This window comes from Haliaeetus leucocephalus, unplaced genomic scaffold (genome assembly GCF_000737465.1).
Source record: "Haliaeetus leucocephalus isolate CR32 unplaced genomic scaffold, Haliaeetus_leucocephalus-4.0 Scaffold555, whole genome shotgun sequence".
Taxonomy (NCBI): domain Eukaryota; kingdom Metazoa; phylum Chordata; class Aves; order Accipitriformes; family Accipitridae; genus Haliaeetus; species Haliaeetus leucocephalus.
Genome location: NW_010972991.1, coordinates 16,853,550 through 16,877,120, shown reverse-complemented (window position 1 = coordinate 16,877,120; position 23,571 = coordinate 16,853,550). Strand labels below are relative to the sequence as shown.

General features: G+C 37.0%; 1 protein-coding gene across 2 annotated transcripts in view; it reads left to right on the top strand.

The window, feature by feature from the left end:
- The window catches only part of ATP6V1C1 (ATPase, H+ transporting, lysosomal 42kDa, V1 subunit C1), a 28,088-nt gene extending 5,091 nt beyond the window's left edge, over positions 1-22,997 (top strand). The window contains exons 1-13 of one of the 2 annotated variants that reach the window (XM_010577019.1): positions 7-558; positions 5,079-5,261; positions 7,703-7,770; positions 8,859-8,944; positions 9,788-9,882; positions 14,888-14,979; positions 16,062-16,160; positions 17,529-17,597; positions 18,994-19,086; positions 19,174-19,267; positions 19,797-19,894; positions 21,081-21,207; positions 22,387-22,997. In XM_010577019.1, coding sequence (XP_010575321.1) covers positions 5,130-5,261; positions 7,703-7,770; positions 8,859-8,944; positions 9,788-9,882; positions 14,888-14,979; positions 16,062-16,160; positions 17,529-17,597; positions 18,994-19,086; positions 19,174-19,267; positions 19,797-19,894; positions 21,081-21,207; positions 22,387-22,482 — 1,149 coding nt within the window. In that variant the 5' untranslated portion in view covers positions 7-558; positions 5,079-5,129 and the 3' untranslated portion in view covers positions 22,483-22,997. Of the gene's footprint in view, positions 1-6; positions 559-5,078; positions 5,262-7,702; positions 7,771-8,858; positions 8,945-9,787; positions 9,883-14,887; positions 14,980-16,061; positions 16,161-17,528; positions 17,598-18,993; positions 19,087-19,173; positions 19,268-19,796; positions 19,895-21,080; positions 21,208-22,386 lie in introns of those variants that run through there. The other variant, XM_010577018.1, reaches the window with a different exon arrangement.
- The last annotated feature ends 574 nt before the right edge of the window (positions 22,998-23,571 follow it).

The window sequence follows — 23,571 nt, the reverse complement described above, 5'->3', positions numbered from 1 at the left end:
GGGGCGAGGTTGCCGCTGTGGAGTTTTTGTCTGGCGGAGGAGGGTGGAGGGAAAGCGCCGTCGCGGGAGGCGGCGCCGGTGGCTGCCGGGGCAGCTGGTGCCTGCCCGGGTTACCGGGACGGTCCTCTAATCCCTGTGATCCAGATCAGCGGCTCTGGGGAGAGCAAAGCCAGCTCCCCCCGCCCGGTGTGCCAGCCAGCCAGCCCCGGGTTGCCCCTGCACGGGGCATGCGAGCTCCCCGTTGTGAAATCTTCCCGGGCGTAGCTCTGGCTTCCTCCTTGTGGCCGCTTCTGCCTGTGAAACGTGGAGGCAGTGAGGGCCAAACGCCGAGCGTCAGAGGTGGTTTCTGAGAGCGAGCTTGAAGAAACAACGTCTTGGGGACTTTGTGCTGGATTTCGGGAGACTTCTGAGTCACGTTAGTAAATCGAGCTTTCCTGCTGAGCGAAACAGGAAAGAAGAAACAGCTGTCTCCTGCCCCTAGACCTGCTGTTTTTGAAAAATGCAGTGCAAAATGTCTTAGCTGAGGTTCTGTTTTGACATCAACCTGTGTTTTTCCAGGTACAGCACTGAAGCAACCGTTTAGCGGTTTCATTGCTTAGATTATAGTATGGTATACTGCATGAAGGATTTTTCTTTGGAAATCAATTTTTCCTAATAACATAGAAATTAAGCAGTATAAATTACGGGGAGTAATGCAAAATACATTTTAAATAATGTATCAAATTTATTTCAGGCATTAGAGCAGTTAGGGTTCAAAACCAGCTGCTCTAGGGGAAAGCTTCAAGGGATGAAATATTTCAAGCATTCTGTAGATGAGTTGTGCTTATTCGATTAGCAGAACATCCTGGCAACGTGTTTGTGTTACTTAAATCTCTTTGTAAGGGCACAGGGAAGACTATTACACTTCAGAGTTATGTTGCGGGTATGCTTATGAGAAAGTGTGAAGGGAAACACTGGGATGCTGCCCAGTTGTTGAATCTAAGATGAGAAAAATGTGTTCTAATGAATTTCTAGTATTAAGCCCTTATAAATGAGAACTTGCGTTCTTCCTGAGTACTGAACAAGATAAAGATGGGTCAAAGGACTGCTGGTCTTGCAAGGTTCTGGTTTTTTTTTTTTTGTTTGGAGATACGGATGGTTTGGTCATTCACTATTGAAATAGTAATGTCATGACTTGTGGAATCGTAAATATCAAGGTAGCTAGCTCAGTGCTGTATGTAAAGTTGGATTTCCAGAACCTGTTCCTGGAAGTCCTGAACTTTGCTTCAGCATGGTCTGTAGAGAGATTCTTGTATAAACTTTGTTTTTCATTTTCCAGACTTTTTTTTCTTTGTACAGTTGTATAGCAAACAGTTTTTGCTGAAGTTGGCCAGAAAATGCTTACAATGGCATCTCAGAAGCAGTTTCACTCCTTGACAGGTGGCTTTACCCGCATTCAGTAGAACTAGGACCATAATTTCTACTCACTTAATATCATAGTGTGGTAGGATACTGCATGGACAATGTTCAGGAAAAAACCACCACCTTGAAAGCGTTAGCTTGATTAACTGTACTTATGCTATAGTATTGAATGTTTTTAAATTGATAGATTTACGTGTTGTAGACAATTCCATTTATGTATGCGGATATCCATTTATGAATATTTCTTCTCTTAAAAACATACATCAGAAAATTGAAATAACAAAAATAGCTGACTGATTAAATGAAACTATGCTATGACAAATTCTACTCAACAGTACATTGCAAAAAAAGTGCTGGTCATCGAGGCACACAGTGTAAACAACAGTTCACTTGTCCATTCTTATTGCTTATTCTGGATTTTATTTGAACGCTTAGTATCTCCTGCTTTATTCTGTGGTCCTTCTCTTTAAATTTCATGGCTTTCATTTTACAGTGGGTCAGTATGTAATTTTTGTCTGACTAGCATTTTTTTGTTTTTCTTACCATTCTGTAGCACTTCTCCTTTCTTCACTTCTTGTTCGGTATTCCCCATAGTTCTGATTTCAAACTCCATCTTCCATCACGTAAAACAAACATACAAACATTTAAAACTCTTCTACCAGGCTTTTTTCCTTGTATGTATTTGACAATATCTCTATTGAGTGGGTACATGAAATAGGGAAACATGTTACTTCCCATGGCTATTAGAAATGAAACAGAGCTTCAGGAAAACCAACCACACAGACAAAAACAGTGAGGGAGGAAGAGAAGAGAGGTCTGCTAGTTTAATGATTCCTGGGAGCTACAGCTGTTCCACCTGTGCCTCTTCAATTTGAGCAGTAGAAAAAGACCCTGGTTATTCAGTTGAACAATCCATTTTTTGCCTCTGATATTAAGGAATCATGAAGTGCTCTAGTTCATTGGGTTTTAAGCATGAAAAGCTGCAAGTCTGTCAGGTGTTTGTAATTTCAGACTTGTTTATGATAGACTTGTAGTCATCATATGAAGTCTGAACATTTGGTCTTTGAAAACTAACTTTAAAAGATTGGAAAACTCTACTTATTGAAAGCAATTACTCTTTGCAATGTGTCTGTCAAAGATTTATTATTTTTTTTTCCTGGGAAAAGATGCTTAGATTTTTAATGGTGAGCTGATTTTCCTAATCTGTAATACAGGGAATGAGACTGTGTCATTGTAAACATGTAACTGTTTCCTTAGGTGATATAATCTCTGGAAACTTTATACATATTCTTTAGGGGCTATTTATGTTTTAGTGGAAAGCATGAGAATGCAATGTTCCATCTGTCTTACTGAATCTGATTCTGGATTTCTATGTCTTCTGTCTTTTATTTGGGTATTTGCAGGCTTCTGCCACTACCACCTAAACTAGTTTGTTTATCCAACATTTATACCAAAGCCTCTTCTAGTCCTAGCCTAGTCAAATCCAAACAAAAACCAATTTAAAGCTTAAGCACTTTGTGCGTGTCAGCTGTAGTGGCTCCCCGCATGAGTGAAGTTTACTGTAAACTTGGCTGTGTCTTTTATAGGGCCAGAGTTTAGTGAAGGGTAGGAAAACATTATGTGCAATGGATTCACAGAGTTTGACATGTGTTAAGATGATGCATTGAAGTAGTCTGAATAAGGGGAAATTTTGTTTCATTCCAAACTGTTGATAATTAATAGACGTCCCGTGGAGGCCTGTTACGTGAGATAATCCAGTCGGTGCTTCCCTAAACAAAGAAGCTGTGTAACATGGTGATGACTGATGTTGCTTTAATTTTTCATGATACCTCCTGATACCAAAATCATCAGTATGGTATGACCAAGGAATGTTAACAGTATGCACTTTGGAGCATGAGGGGCCAGTGGTGCCTGAGGGGCTGTTGGCATGGGTTTCACCCACTCTCTGATTCTGCTCTCGTAGACTTTCCCCCAACAGTCAAGGCCACAGCACGGGGGAGGAAGCAGACCCAGTCTTTTCACCCGTCCTTCTCGGAGATAGGACCCCTTTTCTCACCCATACTATTTCCAGAAGCAAAGAACCCCTTATCCCTTCTTCCAGCCTGCTTTGGCAAATTGTTAGGGGGGAAGAGAGAGTAGTGCCAGTGAGGAGAGAACAGGTAACTTTCAGGTCCTCGACTTTCTGCTGTTGAATAGAACCAGCTGGGCAGGTGTGTGGCCCCAGCACAGGAGAGTGCCCAGAACTGGGCTGGGTCAGGCTGGACAAGCTTGTGTGGGGGCTGGGACATGTGTCTGGTCTTGTAAATATTCTGATTTCTCAAATATCTGTACCTGCCTTGGCATTGTCTGTATTTAGCATTCTAGCACTGCTGTGCTACTACCTGGTAATGCAGTGTCAGACATCATGGAGTGTGGGGTATCAGGAGCCTCGATAACTGGATGTCATCATCCCTTGTTAGAAAAAAGGCCCCTTAATTGAAGGAGGATGGCTGTTATGCCAGTGACAAGACGTGCTTCATGATATTAATTTAACGGTTGGTAAACTTTCTTCAGCTTTAGGCTTCCTGAGTAGCTGAACAAAAAAATCAGCTCACAGGCCTTTCTTTAGTTCATTTTCAACTTCAACGCCCTTGATAACTTGTTGACCCTAGAATGATTACACAGATGAAGGACCTATGTGTGTTATTTTGGGCAAAGTTTGCTACTGTGTATTAATTCTTACAAATGCAATATTTGATTCTCTTGCTCAAAAAAAATTGAGCGCTCTAGTCTGTGCTCATTGTAAAATGTAGGTTAGTCTCTACTCTTTCAAAGCTGCTACAGAAGACATTGCAAATATCAAAATTTGACATTCAGACTCTGTCAAGGTACGCTTTGATTTTGTTCTTCACTCTCTTATTAAAAACATCCAGTAACTCTCAACCAGCTTCTATTTCTTAGTGACAGAAGAACATATATACTCTTAACTTCTTGAGCTCGTTTGCAAAGTAGCTCAACATAATTTGTATTTAGTACCGATACTCTCTTGACTAATGCCAGTATGCGTAACATTATTGAAGGTCTGCAGTGACAACAGAGATACCAAGACTAGAAAGTGTTCTCCTTTTTGTTGAAATTTTTAGCTCCAGGAGAATCTTCTTTGAATGAAAGAATAAACTAAAGCTTATCGCATTTAAATATTTTTTAGGCATTTACTCGCTTTAAAACACTGTCCTAATCTGAAAAGTGATTGGAAAAGCTGTAACGTCAGAGTTGAAATTTGTGGCTTTTTTTTTTCCTCTTATGTTTTCTGTTGTACAGATGCTGGAAAATATATACAGCTGTGAAAATATTATTTGGGTCCTGTTTTATTGGATTTATTTTCAGTTAGATTGTTTGCTTATAATCTTTTGTGGAATTGCGGTTGAAAGATGCTAATGTTGCAAACTCAGCACACTTTAACTTGCAGGATGGGCAGTTGAAAAAGACTTCCCAACTGTGCAAATGTGATTTGGAAGATAGGAAAAAATGAATTTGGAACCACGTGATGCTCTTGATAAAATCTCTTGCGGTGGCTGGAACTGCACTTTAGTAACACGGAATGAGATGTTTTTCTTCAGGCAAAGCTTTGAATCCTGAACTAATGGCAGATATTCTTTCTTCCTCCCCCGTGCCCTGCCTTGCTTCCCTTCTACTAGCATCTTGCCTCTGTATTCAGAAGCAGAAAGCGTCAAGATAAAGACACAAAGATGACCGAGTTTTGGCTGATTTCTGCTCCTGGGGAAAAAACCTGTCAACAGACATGGGAGAAACTACATGCAGCAACTACAAAAAATAACAATCTTTCTACTAATTCAAAGTTCAATATTCCAGATTTGAAGGTATGTAAGCCCCATTTCATGTCCTTTAGAAGTATGTTTGGTTTTCATTATCTTTGTTTCTTTAGACTAAAACTGTAGATGGGGAATACTTGCAGACTCTGTAGAGAGAACAGCTGACTTCTTTTGATGATTATGTGTGGATCTAAAAATAATTTAGGCAACAATTATCTTTTTTCTGAAATTCTAAGTTAAAAATTCTTCACTCTGTAAGTTATAAAGATTGAGCAAGCTGTGTTCTTTCAGCTAATACAGCAGTTTTTCCAGAGATGGTATTCTTGACCTCATACTGCTAGCAGTTAGCTGGAGAATAAAATTAGAAGAAAAATGGAGACTTGTGATCTGAGTATTCAGATGATAATGGTTTCCTTTGATGGCTTTCTGTTGTGTTTTGTTTTGGGTTTTTTTTTTTTACTTCTGAATTGTCTGCTTCTACTTTCCTGGCTGAGATGCAGTGAAAAGGCTCAATTTAAAATACAGGTGTGATCAAACAGCTGCTGCCTTTTCTTTGTCCAGAAGTAATATTCTTCTGTTAGAGTAGTGGTTGTCTCTGGCTGAGCATTCCAGTGTGACCTGCTAATGTGTGTTATAGAAAATGGGAAGAAAACTGTTTGAACTGTGACAGTGAGAAGCAAAGAGAAACAAAATCTGAAAGCAGTTTCTTTTGGTTAAATACAATTATCAGGATATGGAAAAGTTATGAGCCAGTGTATTCATTAGGAAAAGGTCTATCCTGACACACAAATGTTTCCTAAACAAGAACTGTGAGCTGAATTTACTGAGTGAAAGCTCATCAAAGCATATCAAAATGAAGAGGAAAAAATGCCACCAATCTCTGTCTACAGAATAGATCAAGTTCATGTGGCGTGATGCCTTGTTCCTGTCTCTGCTAAGAAATGGGCCCAGGGCACAAAGTGCTTTAGTGTGTCTTTTAAGAGGATCTTCCAGCTGCTGTAACTTATATTCACATTTAGACTGTCCTGAGTTATTTCAAGGGATACACTAGTAGAGGTAAGAAGAGGGACTACACAGGAGATCCTTGGACGTGAGGATGCCTTTCAAACTGTAGGGTGCCTACAGCATTTAGAAAAGTTATCACTGAAAACTGCTGTGGCCCATTAGGGTTATAAATGATTGGTTTTGTTTCTACTCTGCTTCCTAAAACGGACAGAAGCTGTGTATACTTTATATACAATCGGAAATAGTCTGGCTTCTGTGGACCTGGTAAAACTGTTCAAGGAGTAAGATCTTTAGTTAAAACTCATTGAAACAGTGATTTAGTCTTCATTGAACAGCAGCCTTATTGTTTAAAGACTTACTTGTCCTGTGGCTTGTAAGTGACTAATCAAAATGTTAGCTTCCTTATTCTGCATGTAGCTCAGAAGAAGGTGGGGCATGGAAAGCAATTTGATTGTGATGTTACTTAAGTAATTGCGCTCCTTTCTGCTTCAAGGCTAAAGAGAACAGGAATCATGTGAAGTTGAGTGGTCAAATATATAGAACAAAGATGCTAGACTAAAAGTGATGTTAATAGCATCTTGACTAGTAAGATGATTAACTTATGCCTAATAATATTTCAGCAAGAAATATGAACTAGTAGCTAAAATATTAAAGATAAGAGGAGTTGTCTTTCTGGAGGTATCTCCTACTTTCATTGAACAGAATGAACAAATATGTAAGTACTTGGGGAGAACCAAAGAAACACTGATATCATATGACCTATTTAAAAATAATCACCCTTTGGCTGTTTAACTTGAGCATAGCTATACTGGTTTTACCCTTTTTGATGTCTTAGACCCATCTGAGACTTGTTTATGAAAGAGCTAAACAGAGTGTTTTACTGTGCTGTAATTTTCATGTTTGAGTTGTACAGAGTCTAAAAAGGTATCATCCTGGTCCCAGAAAGGTATATGTATTGTTCTAGGTTATTACATGAAATTATGGAAGAAAGAGTGAAAGCTTGTAGACAAGCTAGATGTTCCATTACTCCAGATGCAAAAAGTCCAGGCTCGTGCTGGTCTAACTGCTGCAGTACTCTTGTATCTTCAAAGTTTTCATGTTCTAGTCGCCTCCAGCACTGAGATACCTGATTACAGAAATTTCAGATTTGATCTAAAGTAGTAAATCAAATGCTGAAGCAAGCGACTTGTGGGAAATGCAGCCAATTCATAATGTAAAATTTGTTTTAACATGTTTTAGATGGCTGGCGTGCAGGACTGAAACTGCACCAAACTGGAGTGAGTTGGATCTGATACAGTAGTGCTTTAGGGGTATATTGAGCAAATGAAACACAGGGTGACTTTGTTATATCAGCAAGTCTGAAATCTTAGAGTGCAGTATTTTATGTAGTTCTGCAAAGGTACCTGTTCAGCTTTAATTGTAAGTTGGTTTTATCTTTCTATGTTTATATACTATTGCTAATGCATTTTGATCTTTCATTCTAGGTTGGCACACTGGATGTTTTGGTTGGTTTGTCAGATGAGCTGGCTAAACTGGATGCATTTGTGGAGGGGTAACAGTTTATTTTTACTAGCATGCAAAATATTAGAATAATGGCGTGATCGTTTGCTGAGTCCTAGTAATACACAGGTTATTTCCAGCTTTTTTTGTTTCATAGTGGTCCTCTGCAGGCAGTCAGCAATCTAAGATTTCAGAAAGCTAAGCTGCTGTTTTTCCTAGTATCTGAACTTCTTGTGGAATAGAGGGACATTACACGTTGATGAAGGATGGTTCTCCCTATAGTAGTGCTGTGTGCTGCTGGGTCCTGGAGAACTGTTAAGAATTGAGCCTGACAGCTGTAGAAGTGAAGATGAAACGGAGTAAAAACTGTTCTTTTAGCAAGTTAGAGTACTATTTACGGACTTGGAGAAGGTAACCACATTGTTTCCTAATCCACAGAGATGATTAAACAGCATTAATATCAAAATGCAAAACCTATTCATTTTGAAGAAACTAGTGGTCCTTTGAAGGTGATTTTAAGCAAATGTTAACAAAATTTCATATAATGAGAACTTGTGGAGCCATCTTCTGTTTCAAGGAGAGAAGTGTTAAGTAGTTGTTTTTAAATAGAAAAGGAAACTATTTGGCACAGCACATGTGAGTGATATTAAATGTAGCTTTTCTAATGAGGAAGGCAGGTCCTGAGTGTCAGATCTCATGTGGGCTTAGGGCTGGGGTTTCTCCATAGTTCTTCAGTTATCTTTGGTGTTTCATTGTCATGGTTGCCTTGTGTTTAATTTGGATTATTGACGATTTCTACCTCACTCTCTATTTTTAGAAAGGGGTTATGATTTTGGAAGTACCACAGACTTCAAAAAAAGATTGGAATATAGTGAGATTATGCCTGAAGTGAACCCCTGTTACTTGGAGGCGAGGGAAGTAGCCTCACTTTGTTGAGAGCTGAGTAGCAACGCTAGAGAAGGATTTAAATAAAGTTCTGGCATGTATTTTAGAAGTTGGAAAAGCTCGTGAGTAAAGCAATCAGCTCTTCCTTTTTTGATCCAATCTCAGGCAGTTTCAGATATCTTTCATAAATGGTATTTCTCAAAATGGCAGGGTTTTTTAATTATTTTTTTCATATCTTTATCTTTCATTTTTCAGTGTTGTAAAGAAAGTGGCCCAGTATATGGCTGATGTTCTAGAAGACAGTAAAGATAAAGTTCAGGAAAATCTTCTGGCTAATGGAGGTAAAGTGTTAATGATATGTGCATCCTAAAAGTGTAGGAGGGAAGGCAATGATCCTGGAACATACTGAATGCTGCTTCTCTGTATGACATTCTGAAAGCCTAGTTTAGATGTGGAAGTACTTTTTTCTGTGAGTCACTTGCACTGAAACAAATTACAGGATCCAGAATGGTAAGAAATTAGATTTATGTGTTATACTCACTTATAGAAGCCTTTTGATCCTTTAGGGCTGTATTTTGTCATCACTGGTCTCTGGTGGAACATAAAAATTACTGATTACTGTAAACATTCTTTGTATTAGTCTGTCATCTGAATAGGTATGATTTTATGTAAGCTGTGCTGGAATACTCGGTTGTTCCCGAATTATGATAGAATGTCTTTATAAAACGAGTTGTGTCATGGAAATATTTGTCCATTTTATTATAGTTAAGAGTTGCGCTGGTCTCTAAATCAATATTTTGTTTTCAAACAACAAAACAGTTGCTTCAGGTGAGCCGCATAATCTTTGCCTGTTTTTTTTCTATCGTAACCCTCACTGCTTCCACCCATTTTTCACACAAAGCAAAAAATAGTTGGTCTTGTCTGTACTTCTCCAGCCGTTATTGACTTAGTAGTAAATATAATTTAGGATCTACAGAGGTGGAGGAACCAGTATCTGAAGGCAGAGGTCAGGGATAACTTACAACTTGATTGTTTATTTTCAAATTTCTTAAGCAACAGGGTCCACACATGTGAAGGTCCACAAACAGTTTGTTACAGTACTCTTCTGTTACACCAATCCTACATGGAATATAATACATCAGTCTTTTTATTGTTTGTCTTAATAAAGTTCTTTAAAATTTTAGTTGACTTGGTCACCTATATAACAAGGTTCCAGTGGGATATGGCCAAATACCCAATCAAGCAATCCTTGAAGAATATTTCAGAAATTATTGCAAAGGTAAGGTAATTTGTTTTATAAAACTTTCCTACTTGAACTTGACATATTTATGCACAAAACTTGGTACTCAAAGCTATTTGTCTGTTTTTGTTAGCTTCATGTAATTTTAATAACAGCAGTAGTGAACCTGGTAGCAGCATCTGTGTTTTAGTAACCAAAGAATATTAGGATGGGAATAGGATTTGGAGAGTGCTCCCTGAATGCCATCATGCTGTCTTTGCTGATTTTTGTTTCCAAAGATCACTGACTTAACAAATAAATAGCTAGCAAACGATGTTACATTTAAATTTTGCTGTACTGGCATGCCATTTGTCTGATGTTCTCAAACTTTGTGGGCTGTTAGCAGTGAACCAGGGAACTTACATACCTTCTGAAAGCTATGGCACTCAATTGTGAGGGGAAAAATAAGCCTTCAGTGTTAGATGTAAGGAAAGCTTATTTGAGTGTTGTCACGGGTGTTCCCCCGCCTCTACCTTGGTAAAGTTTTTTGCACTTTGGGGATTTCATTTGGTTTGTACTTGCTGTGAGCATAGATAGGGTCCTCAGCAATGACTTACTGTATTCAAACAGTGAAAGAGTTCTCTGTAAGCTACATTTGCCGTAATATTTTCCCAGCTTTTTCAGTCTTTTTTCTTTTCTGTTTTCTGTAATCTGCAAACTGGCTCTTGGAATTATCTGTGTCAATAAAATACAGAACCTGGAAAAAAGAAGCAACTGCTCTGGGTACCTATAGGGATAGTCTTTGGTGATGGATATGTGGGAACTATAATCGGGGTGGGGATGGGGTAAGTGCTGGCAGACTCATGCTTTGCTGTAACTGCAGATTCTTTAGATATTAATTTCTTTCCTGAAACTATTATTTTAAAATTTTTGCAGATTACAGAATCTTAATATATGATACATACCTGACTGAGAATGCAACTAACGCTTTCATTTTGATATTTTCTTTGGGGCTATCACTGCATCTTGAATTTACTCCACAAATTACACTTAGCAACTATTCCTAGAAAACATCTGCAGTGTGGAGTTTTGTTGGAGGAAGACTGACTGTCTTATGACTCTTAAGATTTGCATGTTAAAAATTTCCCACAGATATAAAATAATGATCTTAATATCTGACACTAAAGTACATAAGCTTTTGCTTCTTCAGAAGAAGGTATCAGAATGAAGCATTCAGCTGTTTACTGTAGCTACTTGGCAGGTATAGGCACGAAGTTTAAGTTGGGAGAAGAGGAACTTGGTGGGGAAAGAGGGACAGAGAGAACATAAGACAGGGAGAAGTGATTTCTACAAGTCTTAAAAGGAGGTTCGTGAAAAAGTTCCTTTCCTTTGGTTTGGCCTTAGAATAGGAGTGAAAGTTACTGAATTAAAAAGGGGGAAAAAAGTCTTCAGCTGTGTTTTGTCTCATTTTTGGAACTTGCCTGTTGCCATAGTAGAGAACTTATTTTTGTGGCAATTAAGTTTGTTGAAAAAGTAACAAAGAACATGAAGGGATATGCCCTTTATTGAAATATTATCAAGGATTCAGTGCATGTTGTGCTGTGTCCTGGAGATTGCTAGCTAAATCATCTGCTTGCAGCGAAGTTGTAGTCCAAAACCTGAACTTTAAATTAAATAACTGGATTACATTCTTCATCTAATTTAGGGACCTCACTGAGTTATTAGGCTGGATACTAAATGCAGAGAAACAGGTCTGCTGGAGTTCAGCCTGAATCACCCTGTTGAGGGTTTCCATTTCTTTGCAAGTTTCGCTGTACCTGTCTTCTATAGGGACAGCTTCAGGGACACATTTAATAAATCTAATTTCAAATAGTTTACAAAATGTTTTCAGCTGCGAGCCACAGATGTGTGTCCATAAAGTGGAGAAAAGGAGGATGACTGAAACTGACTTAGGTTCTTGTAGAAGTGACACCTAGGAGATAATGTCACAGGACTTGAAGAGTCCTGACAGTTAAAATCTTCACTTTGTCATGTGATTAACATAAAGGTATAGGAAAATTGATACAGCTGCATTAATTAAAATCTGTGAAGCCTCTTGACATGTTGATGTTAACTTGAAAAGCTTGTCAAATCATGAGATACTACTTTTCCTGTATGGTTTTATATCCTCCTCACTCATTATAGCAGCAGATTCTGATGTCTGCCAAAGTGAGAGTAATGGCAACTGCAGTGGGGAGTTTGTCAGAGTAGCAGTGTTGGAAACGTTTAAAATAGAAGGAAATCTACTGAAACTATCCATCAAGTTTTTTCAGCTTTTAACTTTCAGAAGTATTGTGAACCCCAGTGTCAATACTGAAGACTTCGAAGATGGTACCTGTGCCACGTGAGAGCTGTCACTTAATCTAGTCATTCTTTGTATTTGAAATTACAGTTGTAAGACTGTTATGCAAAGAGACAACCTCAATAGCCTTAGAGCCCTAGTCCAACATTTTCAGCAACTCAGCTATCTAGTGAAGTACAACAGTTCAATTGTATAGTTATAAGATGACACTCATGTATTGCCAATGACTATGTAAGGGCTTTAAATATCTGGGTTTTGCTGTGTGTAGAAATAGGCCAACTATGTTAGGTTGATACTTTCTTTAGCAGTATCACGAGCCTGCCTCATTTTGCAATGGCATTTGTAAGTTATCCACCAATTCTACTACCAAAAGAAAGTTTGTATTATCACTTCATTTGGCAGTTTTACACAAATATATTTTCAAGAGCTCTGCTGTGACATTGTTTGCGGTTCTGTGTTCTCTAACATTTTAATAGGAAGCAAAGCTGATTCTTGTTTACAGTAAACTCCAGCCAGTGCAGCAGTAAGAGGCTTTTGTCTAAGCAGTCATCTTTTAAAAGGCTACTGACTTTACAAATGAGTGCAATTAGAGTATTGGCAATTAGGAAACTATGAACAGAACTGGTTCGTAAAGGCTGTGTTTTGTATCAATGGTTTTTGCTTGTTGTCATTAAACAATGCATAGTTAGACTGTTGTTGAAAGTTTTGATCCTTGGAAAAGGTGGAGGGGAAGTTTGTCAGTTTGGGAAAAAGTCCACATGCACAAAGATACTAGCTTAATAGCTTCTGATTAATTTTTCCCCTAATGCTGTCTGCTAGCTGTACAAAAAAAAAAATTAGTGCCACTTCTTGTAGTATAAAAAAGTTTACACGAAGATGTGTGCTTTGTGACACCTGCTGAAATGTTCCACATGCTTTGTAAAAGATTACATCAGTCAAAGAATTTAAATAACCTTAACTACTCATCTGTTTTAAAAAGTAAATTGTCTTATTTTCAGAGTATTTTGTCTAAAGCATTGCTGTATCTGTAAAGGTGCAAGGCGTTAACAAGTTGCCAAATGAAACTGCCAGAATGTTCTGGCTTTTAATGACTTCTTCCTGCTACAGACAAGAGAACTTATGTGTTACCATAAGCAAGGTCACTATATAACTAAGTGATGTTGCTTTTAAGAGAGATTAATTTTGTGGAAATAAAATCATATCTGGATCCCCAAGCTGAAGAGTTGTAGGCATACAAAACGTTTTGTCAATGGTCTAAGCCCAAATAAAGGGAGAGTCCCTTGACTGTATTCAGATACTTGTCCCTGCTTATTTTTATATGCTTGTACCTACATGCCATAGCGAGGAAGCAGTAAAGGAGGGAGTAGGCAGCATTCCAATGCCAGACCAATAAGGTACCATGTTCTTTCAGTTTTCCAGCTGCTACTGAGTATATTGATTATTAAAATACTTCCTTGTATAGGGTACACGCTGACAGGAGTATGATTGGATGTTTAAGACCTACTAATTGCTTAATTTGTTTTGTGTTCTTCCACTTGCTGCCAGGTTACCTAGTTGGGAGTAAATAATTTTTGCTAATCATTCTAATTAATCCTTGAAGATGGATTTGAGAAAGATGACTTACTTGAGTAGCAATGGCAAGCTGAATGTGAGAGTGAGTCTAAACATTAAAATAGTTGGAACTTTGATATGAAAGTTTGAAAGATGATTGAAGGCTGCCAGTGACATTAAACATAGAATGCTGCCTCTAATTGACTCAACAGATGTATGTATTGTCTGAAAGAAATTGGATTCAAGTCTGAAATACTGTTTATCTGTCTACCCTGGAACTGGCCCTGTTCAACTTCAGTCATTCCAAAATACATAAGTTTTAACTAAATTAAGAAAGTCTATAAAACAGATTTTTCTTTATAGTTGTAAGCCACTGTCAAGGTAAAACAGCAGCATAAAAGATGACTTTGTGAAGGGATATGGTGATATAATTTATTGTATTTTCCTGTGCAAACATACAGAATAGGAAATAGCTCTGTTGGGGGGGGGGGGGAGACATAAAATACTTGTGATAATTTTTAGAACTGTAAATAGTAACAGCCATTTGGAATGAGGCAGATGATGCATTTAGTTGATATTCTATCTTTGAGTGATCAAGGCTGTTCATCTCAAGGAAAGGTGCAAGTTGCAGTAGGCAAACACAAGTGCAACAGAGTGTCTTCTTAAGTTGTAGATGATGCAAAGCATTAGCGTTTTGGGTTACTTGATTCTTGATTTGCTACTCATAAAACTGTACCATCATTCTTGTCACTGAAACTCTAGTGAGGGGAAAAGTATAATGAGAAGTGAGGTAACAGCTGGAGGAAATGTTACCCAGTGTTCACAAGTATACTTTTATCACAGTAGGAAGGTAAACTTCAAATGATCTCTCCTGTCAGCTGAGATGGAGAGTGGTAGCCTCAAGGTGATGGAGTAATGATCAGCTGGGATGCAGCAGGATACCAGAAGAGCATGTGTAACTTTTATTATTGGCTGATTTTTCCTTTAAAGGAATTCTAACTTTAGAGTTTTCTGAGCTTTGAGTGAGGTTTGCCGAGCACTAGAGAAATAAATATTTTAACTTGTGCATTTTTCATTAAGTTCTTGTTGGCAGATCTAAGTTTTGAAATTGAGAAGTCATTTAAAACCTGTTCTAGTTCTTTAGACACTGTTCCTTTTCTTTTTATCTTTAAGGGAGTAAACCAGATTGACAATGATCTGAAAGCAAGAGCCTCGGCATACAATAATCTGAAAGGGAACCTTCAGAATTTGGAAAGAAAGAATGCGTGAGTCACATTGTTTTTTGCTAATGTAGCACAGGAAAGTTATCTAACCATGAAAACTTAATAACGTGTTAAGAGGTACAGACTGTAAGCTTAATGTATTTTTTTAGGTGTTTATCAATCTTGAATAGCAGCTGTCATAAAAGAACATTTATTACCAGCCAACTTGCTGGTAATAGCTCACTTGATTGATAAGCAGTTATGAAATACACAAACCCATGTAGAAATAGTATAAATTGCTGGAGCTTTTGAGAGAAGCTTGCTGTTAAAGTGGTGTGTAACACTGCTACTTGGGTGTCTGTCTAAACAAGGAATTCTTTCCTTTCACTCCAATTTGTGCTTTAAGCATATCAATATTACTGGGTTTCTTCCCTCAAAATTAACCAGCAGAGAGACAGCTATTGCATACATGCATATAATAAATTAAACAAGGACTGCGTGCTGTCTTGTCATGTACATGTGATGATTATCTGAAATACAGCTGAGGTACAGTAGTTCCGTGCAAATATGGTTGATTAATTTGACCCAACCCTACCATTACAGTTAATGGTACAAGCTTGCTAGCTGATTCAGAACCATGGGTCATACTAATAATAGCCATTTTGAGTCAGCCTTAAGTTTCATCTTCAGCCGTGGTAATTTGTTAGCTAAACCCCATTAAATCTGTGTATGTTCTTAGTCTTTTGTAAATAGGAGGCAATATGCCGCTTTAAATTTTTATTGAGGTTCTGTATGTAGGTCTGTACTAGGTCAGTTGTAACTCTGAGGCTTCATATACTAGACTTCACAATTAATGATTTTAATGGTTCTTGTGGTTTTAAATTACTTTTGAAAAGAGAACTTGGCTTCTTAAGTGTGTGAGGTATTTGGAATATGGAAATGACACACAGCAGTGGAGCTACTGATAAAAACTTTAAGTGACTTTAAGATATAAAATGCATAGAAGGACATTTAGTTTGCTCTGCTAATAGTGAATGCTTAAGTAAAATATGTTTTTGAAAATGTTATGCTGTCAAGCATTGGAAACTGTTGTCTAGATGAATTCAATTCTTAAACATGTATTTACTCTGTCTGTCTCTCTGCAGGGGAAGCTTGCTAACCAGAAGCCTTGCCGATATTGTAAAGAAAGAGGACTTTGTACTTGATTCAGAATATTTGGTCACGTTATTAGTGATTGTACCGAAGTAAGTTTATTGTTTGTCCTAAGATCAGAATAAAATAAGAAATTTAAATCAAATAATAGATACCACAACCTTATAATATTGTGAGAAAGGACATCTGAATTTGTTTGGGTTTTCCCTGGATGAACTAATGCAAACTTTTGGATGCTTAGTAGAGGCAAATGAGCCTGTGTACCTGTATTCCATTGTTCATGATAACTCATCATAAGGAATGCTGAGTGCTCCTGAATCTCTTTAAGAAACTGGAGATTGGACTTATGTCTCTTATGTAATATTAGCCATGGCTAGTCATGTTGCAGAAGGTGTCCTTATGAAAATAATAAGTACTGAGTAAAAACATGACTTGTTTTGCATTAGAAGGCATAGTGATTGAATTATCCTGGTTAGGGCTATGCTGGCTTTCACCACTTAGTGAGCAAAGTGAACTCTACTTCTTTGCTCTGCACTTTTTCAGATTGCCAGAACAATGCTTTTTTCCTTATCTAAGTCTCTACCAATGGAACACTGCTTATGTCATGGCAAAGGTTTGCTGGGAACAGGTTGTTTCTCTCTGAAATGTTCAAAAAACAGAAAATCCACCTTTTCCCCTGGCCAAGGAAAGTGGTGATATAGATGTCCTTAAGACTCTTGTAAAATGAGAAAATGGCACTAGACTGTCTTTCTGGAGCTGGGAACAAACAGAGCTTCTAACTTGTAAAGAGAACCAGTAGGCTGGTTATCACTTGAAGCAGTAGTCTCTGTCACATGTAAAACTCTGGTGATGCAAAACAGTTTTGCAGTGGCTTTAGCAGAAAACAGGTCGTTAGTATCTCTCGACTGTTTTTTTTGTTTGTTTGTTTGTTTCTTTTACCTTTGACTTGTTTTTGGTTTTGAAAGGGTGGAACCTCTTCAACTACAGAAAGGTAGGGCTTCCAAAATTCTCAGTGGTCCTTCAGGAAAGTGCAGGACTCTGGGGAACCCGTTTGTAATTGTGGAAAAAGTATTCCTATTAGTAACTCAGAAGAGCAGAGTTACATAAGGAGTTTCTGATAAATCTTGACAGTTAAGTCCATTTGGTCCCCTGAGATCTGTACTTAATGATGACTAATTTAATTTCATAGTTCTTTGATTTCAAAAATTTTACACTTGTAAACTTATAAAGACTGAAGATAAAATATGTTGCTTTTGCTATCATTATAGTTTATTTAGCAATAATCTTAAAAACAGCATGAGGAGGACTGTCCCTGATGTCTTGTTTATTTCTGACAACCTACACCTGGGTTGGAAGATGTGATGATTAAAAGTTTTTAACTTTTTTTTTAAATTGATCCATTAAGCTAAGATTTCTTACTACAGTACTGAAAGTCTGACTATAACCTGTGTATTCTCTAGGTTAAATTATAATGACTGGGTTAAGCAATATGAAACACTAGCAGAGATGGTTGTACCACGTTCCAGCAAGTAAGTTGTTAAATGCTAAATCTCATATTTCCATGTATTATATTTTATAAGTATTCTTTATCTATAGTCACTTTGAATTTTAAAGATTGGTCAAAAACTTGTCAAAATGTCTAGCTTTATATCTGATCAAGCTTGATTATGTTGTAGTTGAGGAAAAAGTCAAAGGATCTCTAACTCTAGGGTTAAAGTTATAAAATTAACTTATGTGGGAAGAGTAAAAGAATTGAAAAGTCAATCTAGTCCAGGTTAGGCACATTCAGCTTCCAGTTAGTGAATGGTGGGTTTTAGCAACAAATACTAGCTGCTAGCCTGTAGGCTTTATGCCTGTACTCAGAGGACTTGAAACAAGTTACATAAGCTCTTTGAAAGCTGCTAAAGAATGAAGAACTGGAAGTGTACATGGTTTTCTTGTGTGCAAAGAAAAGTAACTTGTCTCTATCGGGCTCACAAAGGTCCTCGGTGCCACGCTGGTGCTTGGTGTCTGTGATGGGCAAGACTTGAGGCCAGGATTTGATAGTACTGTTAAGCCACTTAAGCAATCTTGTAAGCACGCTGAAAATAAAGTCAACATGTAGCACAAAGCATTGCTATGTTGTTAATTTTAACTGACAGAGTAAGGGTTTGATCAGGTAGATCTGATATTACCAGCTCTATGCCAGTTATAAAATCTGAACTTGCTCTGGCTAACTTCACATTTGAGTTGGATCAACTTAAGCCTAGTGGAGATCTGCTAATGATTCTTATTGAATTATTGGGAAACCATGATCTAGGGATAGCTTAAGAGTTGACTTGTTAAACTGTTGGATAATGCTTGTATTGAAGACAATATGACGCTGTGGAACAGTCTAAATCTCTGCAAGCTTTTTTCCTAAGGTGATGTCTCAAAATAAGCAGTGTTGTCTTGAACTATAAAATAATCAATCTAGGGGTCATCTTTACAGCTTAAGAAACACTTTTTCTTACCAAGCTATGTCCTTTTAATTTGTGTTCTTTTCTATTTTAAATCCATTTCCTCTTTCTTTAAAACATGCATTTGTAAGAACTCTGTAGCCCAAACTTTTCAGTATTAAACCCGTTTTAGTTCCTTTTTCTGTAAAATAATTTTAACTTGAACAAATAGCCAGACATGTATGAAGTGGTTTTGAGTGGTAAAGTCTCTGAATACAAAACGGAAACTGCCATCCTTTACAAAGGGAGTAATAAGAGCAGTCGCTAAAGTTTCAGTTACATTCTGTATAAAGTGTTTAATTTGGGAAGTAATCCCATGTGATTATCTACATTAATGTTCTTGCCTAGTTCTTGCCTAGTAGCAATAAAGTACAACTTAATCTACTGTATATCAGATCTGTGGTGACTTGAATATTATTAATTCTGACACTTTTTTTTTCCTGTGTAGTGTACTCTTCGAGGATCAAGACAGTTATCTTTGTAACGTCACCTTGTTCAGGAAGGCAGTGGATGACTTCAAGCATAAAGCCAGGGAATTTAAGTAAGGCTTATTTTGTGTGTGTTCTGTCTCTCATGCTTTGAAGGATTTTAGATAGCCACTTTTGATTTTATTCACTTCCAAATGCAGATTTATGGTCCGTGACTTCCAGTATAATGAAGAAGAGATGAAAGCGGATAAAGAAGAAATGAATAGACTGTCAACTGACAAGAAGAAACAGTTTGTAAGTCTGTATAAACTAGTCATTATAGAAACATGAGACATCTAAGACTTGTTATTGCTACGTAACAATTTCATGAACTTGTGATTCTGAGAAAGCATTGCAAGAATGACATGATATGGTCAGCCTGCCAGCGAGCTAGTCTGCTCAGGGATAACTGAGTTTCCTGTAGCACAAATGCTCCTCACTGTGTTCAACCAAGTGCTGATATTCCAGCTGATAATATATTAAGTTTGAAAACAGACAAGTATTTGAATGAAATAATCAGATATTACTAAAATGGTCCTTAATACAGTTAGCCCACGGCAGCTGAGATGGTGTACTGAAGAGACAACAGAAATCTCATTAAATTTCTCTTTACTTAGTATTGAAACACCCTTGAGCCATTATGACTATAGTGAACTCTGCCTTTAAGCTGTCTTTGTTATCATGGTACAGATACTGAGTATCTGCTCAAACATGCTTAATGGGCTGAATTTTTTTCTGAATTTTGAATAACATAATTTTTTTTTTCCCCCCTTCCCTTTCACAGGGTCCTCTGGTTCGGTGGCTGAAAGTTAATTTCAGTGAAGCTTTCATTGCATGGATTCATGTGAAAGCACTACGAGTTTTTGTTGAATCTGTTTTAAGGTAATGAGGCAGACCTGAATAGTGCTTTTTTTTCCTAGACTTCGTAAGAATTTACATCTGGCTTGGGCTTACCAAACTGAGGTGTGTGAATGCCACTCTTCCGGGAAGCAGGAGTCAAGAAATAGGACAGTAAGAATAGTTGATGGCAATGGCTCTTGTTGCCAGTTGTGGAATATTTGAGGTAGATAATTGTGTATCTTGCCCCTTGTACAGTCTTTCCACCAGTGCTTTAGGAATTACAGGTACTCTGTAAATTGCAGCAAGGCATTTCTGCTGATTCTTAGCTTGCTTTATGAGCTGCTTGTAAAAAGAGCTTGCTGTATCTTCTATTTAAGTGGGAAATGTGAATAGTTCAGAATAAAAAGTATTCAGGCTTTGAGTAATATAGCTTGACATCTTGCAATGTATGCTTTTTCTTTAAAACATGCCTTTCTTAAGAATTTTGTAGTCTAAACTTTTCAGAATTAAATTGTTCAATATTCTAACTATAAAATTTCTCTGCTTTTTTCTTCATACCTATCCAGAAGTATAGTTACTAAGTTGGCTTAAGAACAGCTGTAGTTGTTCTGCAGAAGGAGGGACCTGGATTTTCTTTTTAGAGTTGAAAGGACTTCTGCCTTAGTCAGGAAACAGAAAGGGTTTTTTTAGCCTTTTTGATAAATTATCATAAAGGACACAACCAGAGGAGAGAAAGAAGAAAAAAAATCACATTAGATTGCATTCTAGTCTGTTTCATAGCTGCTACTAGCTTATTTTGAAGACAAACTTGAGTAAGGAAGAAAGCTGAGCTTGATTTGAATATTGGCAAATGTTTCCATACACCTAGTAGAGACTAGATTCTCCACCTAGTGGCATAAGCAAAGTCTTGCAAGTAAACTAACTGGAATGTTCAAAACTTAGTCCGAGACTTCAGGTAACTTTGAGAATTGTGCTAAGTACTCAAGGATTTAAAATGATTTTAAAAGCATTTAGACTTCTGTTTTGTTATTTTAAACTTGAAGAAAGAAGTTCTACTTTACTGATGCCTTATGAAGTGTAGAAAGAGAATGGTCTTGCAAAAATAAAAATGAGCAGAATTTCCTCTTCAGCAATAGGATTCTTTCTCAAAATAAAATAAGATTCTGCTTTTAAAGATATAATAAGGCTTATTCCAGCATTTTTGTCGTTTTCTGCTTGACTTCCTCAGGTATGGTTTGCCAGTTAACTTCCAGGCAATGCTGCTTCAGCCTAATAAGAAAACAATGAAGAAACTGAGGGAGGTTTTGTATGACTTATACAAGCACCTTGACAGCAGTGCAGCAGCTATCATTGATGTAAGTATTTTTGTAACTGCTACTGGCCTTCAATATTAAGTTTAATCTGTTTAAACAAAAACCAGTCTATTGGATTTATTAAAAAGGTATATCTCTCCATATTCTCCATCATTCTTTCACAGTACAGAAAATAATGTCTCCTTATAAAAATGCCACTTCTGTTGTACATTTTTGCAAAGCAGATGGTATTTAAAGTTGCAACCAATGCATTTGACAAGCCGTCTGGTATAAAAGTATCATGTTTTCTTCTTACTGCATTCTTTCCTACTACTGATGGAAAGATATCGTAGACTGTATACATACTCATATCTTCAAAGAATTCAAACAAAGTCAACTTTGATCTGAAACTAGGCTTAAGGAACTTGAACATGTTTCATACCTTTTTCGAGCCCAGAAGGAATACATAAATTGTCCTCAGTCTACAGTAACAGTGGCCTTAATACTGAAAAAACTTTTTTTTTTGTTGCATTGCTGTCTTTGTTTTTAAGTTAACATAGTTGCCCTTCTTTGCTGAAGGAGGCCAAATTGATGCCAAGATGGAGTCATCCTTTCCATCTGTAGAGGTTTCATTTTCATGTTTAAAACTGGTTTGCTGGGAGGCTTATTCTAATAACTTGTTTTGTATTGAAAAGTAGTGCTTTTCATAGTTAAAGATGAACAAAAGATAGACCACACAGTGAGTTTATCTGAATTTAAAAAGATTATTTTAAATCTTTCTTAATGTTATATTTCATGTAATATTTTTCCAAAGTATTTCCAGGCCTTTTTGGGGAAAGGGGATGTGAGAGAATTAATGTGAAAATTAAAGGTGCAGAACTTCATGTAACTTCCTGGATCATTCACCATCCTATAACATTCTTTTCATAAACTGTCTGTGTTTAGAAGTAGTAAAACAGAATTGCAGTACTTTTCCTTCCATTTAGTGGCGGTGTTTACTATAGCAACAGATTTGAATTATTGATACAAAACTACTTAGATTTTTGAAAAAGCACTTGTATTTAATTTTGAAAAATACTGTTACTCATTTGTCAAAATTCTAACTTTGTTGCTTAAGCAGTCTCTTGAATGTGAAAATTTAAGCTTGAAGTCTAGCCTGGCCTATTTGCTTCTAAAACATATGAATGTTTCATCTACTTCTGAACTGTAAGAGTATAACTGGTTTCAAAACTTTATTTGCAGGCGACTATGGATATTCCAGGCTTAAACCTCAGTCAGCAGGAGTACTACCCGTATGTGTACTACAAGATCGATTGTAATTTGCTCGAATTCAAGTAAAAGTTCCCTAACATGACAATCTTCTCAGTGTTGGTGTAAACAAACAGAAGTAAGGTTGAAGTACCGTAATACTTTTAACACTCTGCTAATCATATGCTTGCTTCTTATGTTAGGTGAGTTTAACACACAGTGGTCCATCTCTAGACATTTTCTTTTTAAAGAACAGTGTAGGTAATCTGCTTTTAATCAATTATGTCTGTAAATGTATATTGAGAGAATTGAAGTATTTATAAACAGAGTGATTTATTTAAGGAAAAGCTCATTCCTCTTTCATATGGTGGTCTGTGTTAATTCCATTTACCAATGTTTATAAAAAAACTTGTTTACAGAAGAATAGTGTAAATGTTCATGGCCATTTTGTTCATTTGATTTAGTAGATACAATTGTGTTAATGTTAAACTGTGATGTAAAGTATGTAAAATTGGTATGAAATTGTGCTTTCTGAATGGTTTAAAATTAACAACTGAAGCACTGTAAACACAGGAAAAAATAAATATACCTGTGCAAACGTGTCACTTTTTTGTACCACATATAACTGTAGATACCTCTGTCTAACCTGAAGCAATGTATTAAGTCTTAAAACCAATGCTGCATCCTGCATGCAGTGGTACAGAAATACAATTGACTTCACCACAGATACTTTAAAGAGATGCAGGTATTTCTTTTTGCTTTGTGCAGAAAATGCTCAGGTATTTTGTTTGGCCACCAAACCTATGTTTTTCATGTTTATATCTTCGTGACTCTGGGGAAAAGAGACGATTATTGGGAAGATGGGAGTAACCTGGGATGCTAACGAGCTGGGCTGATCTGGGATTTTTTGATAATTCTTTGTTCTTTTCAATCTGTTGAGGCTTGGAACTACTTTATGGCTTCGAATACTGTACTATTAGATGCTCACTTTTTTTTTTGGCAGCATCCTTTCTACCATACAGGGAATACGACAGCTTCCTTTTAATGTGTATAGAGAGGGGTTGTTTATTTCAGAAGCAGTTATCACAGCTATTGCAAGTATTCTACATATTCCAGTTGCTAAATATGTAGTAAAAACTGCAGTATCTTTTAAAACTGACTTGAATTAAGACTGAGACT